This window comes from Protobothrops mucrosquamatus, unplaced genomic scaffold, assembly GCF_001527695.2.
Source record: "Protobothrops mucrosquamatus isolate PMUCROS unplaced genomic scaffold, P.Mucros_1.0 scaffold499, whole genome shotgun sequence".
Classification (NCBI taxonomy): domain Eukaryota; kingdom Metazoa; phylum Chordata; class Lepidosauria; order Squamata; family Viperidae; genus Protobothrops; species Protobothrops mucrosquamatus.
In genome coordinates this window covers 1-2,288 of record NW_015386815.1, presented here as the reverse complement: position 1 = coordinate 2,288, position 2,288 = coordinate 1, and the positions used below count along the sequence as shown (strand labels likewise).

Genomic DNA, 2,288 nt, shown 5'->3' with positions numbered 1-2,288 from the left:
ACACGGAGGAGATGGATTGCTTAAGTTTAGAGTTTGGAGTTAGAGATATTAATATTTGTTTACTTGTAGTTGAATGTTAGCCTAGGTTTGGTTTGGGAAGTCTGGGGGGTAGGGGGATGGGATAAATCATTGTGTAATACTTGTGATGTATTTTTTTGTTTATGATAAAAACAATAAAATTCTATATTGAAAAAAAAAACAAAACAAAAAAAAAAACAATGTGACTTTCGGCTGGTGCAGCAGGGTGATCGGCCATCTTGCAGGCCGATCTTTGCTCCGTTGGCCCTAAGGAGAAGCTGGAGACTCGGGGGAAGCTGCTGCCCCCTCTATATACCAGCAAGCCTCCTCCTCGGTGGTCGCCCCTCCAGGGCAACTTTCGACCCCCTAGGGGGTCTACCGGCGAAGGAAACTCCGGACGGCCTGGAGAGAAGTTTCCAGGCACGACCGGCATCGCCGCATTCCAAAACCGGAAGTCATTGTTGTTGTTATTATTGTTATAGCCTAAGTCTGTTTAACATCCAACCCCAGACAAGGTTGGCTTAGCTGAGACATTTAGCTATTAACATTAATATTAGCTGGAATTTCAGCTGGAATGTATCCTAGAGTTGACAACTATTGTAAAACATTTATGAAGAATGGACTAGTATTATCCAGCTTACTTCTAATCTGGTTTTGCCAGAGTCAGAAAAGAAGTTGACATTAGGTTAATCATTGCCCTCAGTGTTCACAAGTAGCTTAAATAAATTATTGGCCTTACCGAGAGCTGCTGATGTAATCCTTTCATTTGGATTGACAATCACAGGCATATTTTTTTTCTTTTGTTCTAGTGAAAAAATCAGGAGAAATCATTAGATGTTTGGAAAAAACATATTATCATTACAATATGTGTGCATTCTAGTAACTGCTATAAGAGCATAGTAATATTTTCCAAAGAACTAGAGAAAACTGAAAACCAGCAATCAAAAATGTCAAAGTCAATATTTGGCCCAGGTTCTGGTTCATGTTGAACTATAATCTAGGCTCCAAGTAAAGCTATTGTAATGCTATTTGCAGGAGCAGCTTTCTGTTGGCAGAGAGTTGAAGCATAAGGATTATTTTATACTACCCAGAGTCACTTGCAGTGAGATGGACTATTTAAATTTGATTCATTAATAAAATAAAGATAGCCTACTCAGCCTAGGAGTACTCCAGAAATATGGACCTCATTTCTTAGAATAGCTAATCCTTTGTGTTGTTTAGATTTGCTTTGTGAGCTCCAGAGCAGAATTAACTAATCTGGCCCACTAGAGCAGAGGTCCCCAAACTTTTGGGCACCAGGGACTGGTTACGTGGAGATTTTTTTGTGGACCGGAGAGGGCATGGTTTTGTGTGCTGCCTGCATCCTGCGGATGGGGCTTTGCTTGTTTGTACAGCCCAATTGCTGGCATGCCGCGGCCTGGTATAGTCCAAAGACCGGGAGTTGGGGATCCCTGCACTAGAGAGTGTGAGAAATGGGGGCTGTAACACCAGTAGGCCCATAGTTTGTCCCAGCTGTATTAAGCAGAAAAGGACATAGCTTATAGTTTGAAGAAAATGCAAAACACCGAAATAGTTCTTGTTCTCTTCAAGTTACAAAATCACAAAAACAAAGAGCAAAGGTTGAATATGGGATGGTTTTCAGCATCAGACTGGGCAGTTGAAAAGAGACAACTGGTATAGGATAGGATAGGATGGGATGGGATGGCATGGCATGGCATGGCATAGCATAGCATAGCATAGCATAGCATAGCATAGCATAGCATAGCATAGAATAGAATAGAAATGTTATTGTCACTTTAAATGTACACTAATCAGCATACATTAAAATGAAATTTCATTCCATTCAGCTCTAAAAAAAATACCATTATGCATATACCCCCCTATACACACATATATGACACAGAGAAACATCACAGCCTAGTTCGAATGTATACATATACATGGTGGGGGGGAAATAATCTTGTGACTTTACAAGATGGATGGCATAAGAAATAAAGCTGTTACAGAAACTAGTAGTTCTGCTATAAATATAGGAATTAGCACTGATGCATGCTGGAGTATAGCACATATACTAAAGTCCATTTCCAGTGCTACCTTTTACCTCAGGTTAGCCTTTTAAGTGGCATGATGGATTTCTTGTCTTCACTACCTAAAACACAGAGGTAAGACTTCACTAGTCTTTCTGAATTTTATAGAATATCTGTACTAGTTGGAAACATTTTAACATTGGGAAAGAGGAGAAATGTGCTGTTTACTCTGAGTTGTTAAAG

At 39.9% G+C, this 2,288-nt stretch overlaps 1 protein-coding gene across 1 annotated transcript in view; it reads right to left on the bottom strand.

The window, feature by feature from the left end:
• IL1R2 (interleukin 1 receptor type 2) overlaps positions 1-823 on the bottom strand; it is a gene marked incomplete at its 5' end in the record, with an annotated part of 12,221 nt that extends 11,398 nt beyond the window's left edge. Inside the window, one exon of the mRNA XM_015816791.1 lies at positions 758-823. Coding sequence (XP_015672277.1) covers positions 758-823 — 66 coding nt within the window. The remainder of the gene's footprint in view (positions 1-757) is intronic.
• Between the last annotated feature and the right edge of the window lie 1,465 nt (positions 824-2,288).